Source organism: Perkinsus marinus, assembly GCF_000006405.1.
Source record: "Perkinsus marinus ATCC 50983 genomic scaffold scf_1104296953744, whole genome shotgun sequence".
Lineage (NCBI taxonomy): Eukaryota > Perkinsozoa > Perkinsida > Perkinsidae > Perkinsus > Perkinsus marinus.
The window spans coordinates 1-1,609 of NW_003208392.1; the positions used below are offsets into that span (position 1 = coordinate 1).

At 46.6% G+C, this 1,609-nt stretch overlaps 1 protein-coding gene across 1 annotated transcript; it reads left to right on the forward strand.

Annotated features, from left to right (window-relative positions):
* Positions 1-1,459: 1,459 nt before the first annotated feature.
* Pmar_PMAR013087 lies at positions 1,460-1,609 on the forward strand (the record flags this gene model as incomplete). Its single annotated transcript, XM_002776316.1, has 1 exon — positions 1,460-1,609. A coding segment is annotated over one exon (150 nt), but the record flags the coding sequence as incomplete, so codon positions are not given.

The following is a 1,609-nucleotide window of genomic DNA, read 5'->3' on the forward strand; positions in this document are numbered from 1 at the left end:
GATTCGCTCTCATTACTACTACTGACTCACCTCAACCCTCCACTTAATAGACCTACGCTTTCCTACTCCATTACTTGCCTTATCGGGGGCTGTTACTACCATCCCTTTCCTATCTCGACAATATCACACAATGAGCAACTACTGCAACTGCCACAATATCGCAACTTTGAACATTCTAGGAACTACCGCTATCTCTGCGGCTTCAGCTGCAGCAACGACTCGATAAGGTAGTGCATATGATCCCCTGACGACGATGAGCCGTGATTTCATGGCGCGTGACCAAACCAATCGTCTCCGTTGGCACGCTCTGCATCAGAACCACTTGCAACAGCATCACTGGGCTTGTACTCAACCACGTTCTCCACGAGTTTCATCAACCTCCCAGCCCGGCAGCTTTGATATATCACTCATCAGCTCGAAAACACGAGTAAGAATAAGTATCTCCCATCCTAGCCTACCTGTGTCCGCTCCCAAAGAAGAGTAAAAGCTATTCGTAAGACATGCACCAGAGAGCAACGAGAACAAGCATTTTTTCATTCTTGAACGCTTTGAATTCGCATAGTATAACCCCACCATCACCAAAATCCAAGCCGTCTACTTTAACGCCCAGATGGCTGACGTACAGAGAGAACTGACGCTAAGGACCCAAAGTCCGGTGAAATCTCGAAGAATTCTGCAATGAGAATCACCACAATTTCCCCAACCTACGCCGTCCACATCTAATCATATATCGATTTCATTAATGCCCTTACGTGAGGGTCCCGATCTTCACAACACTTTCGTAAAGACTCTAGTGAGTATCCCCCGTACACTGGAAGATTAACACAGTGATCCTCCTGGTGTCATTTATTAGGAATCAGGGTAGACGTATTCAGAAGCCAACAAAAATTTCCCAAAATTTCCCGAAAATTTTTGCATATAATCACCGTCACCCATCGTTGGCTATGTGCATATTTTCTCACACAGGTGAACTAATTTTTACTCTGCGATTGAGTACAGTTCACCACGTCTAGAAATAACGCTCCCACTATCATAGCCGCTATAATGTGCAACACTCGACAGAGACCTAATTTGCCCTTTTATTACCTCATTTACGGCTTCCTTCTTCCCTTCCTTATCAGGGCTGCTGACTTGCACCTTCAACTTGTGTATTTTCCCCCCTTTCGATGATCTCAAGTATCCCAGATCTCTAACAACAAGTTGATATGAGTAGGCAAACGATTTCAATCGATCACAATGGCGTGCGCGATTTTCCGAGAGTGAGATACGTTTTCATGTAGCACACTCTCTCTCTTGAACGACCCAACATCGGCGCCTTGAGTTTGTGTGCGTAACGTACCAGATCCCGGCCGAGTCTACTAATCTTTCGGATGTCTAAGGACCTTCCTTACGCCCTAGAGTGGGGTCACGGTGCGTCTGTCAATGCGAGTAGATTCAGGTTTGTTGATCCCCGTTGTCGATGCCTGAGAAGACATATACTGCGGCTGAAGTGGCCACTCACAACAGCGAGAGTGATTGCTGGGTTATTATCGGTGATGAAGTTTACGACGTGACCGAGTTCTTGCCCGACCATCCTGGTGGAAAGAAGCGATCCTGTTGTTCGCTGGCA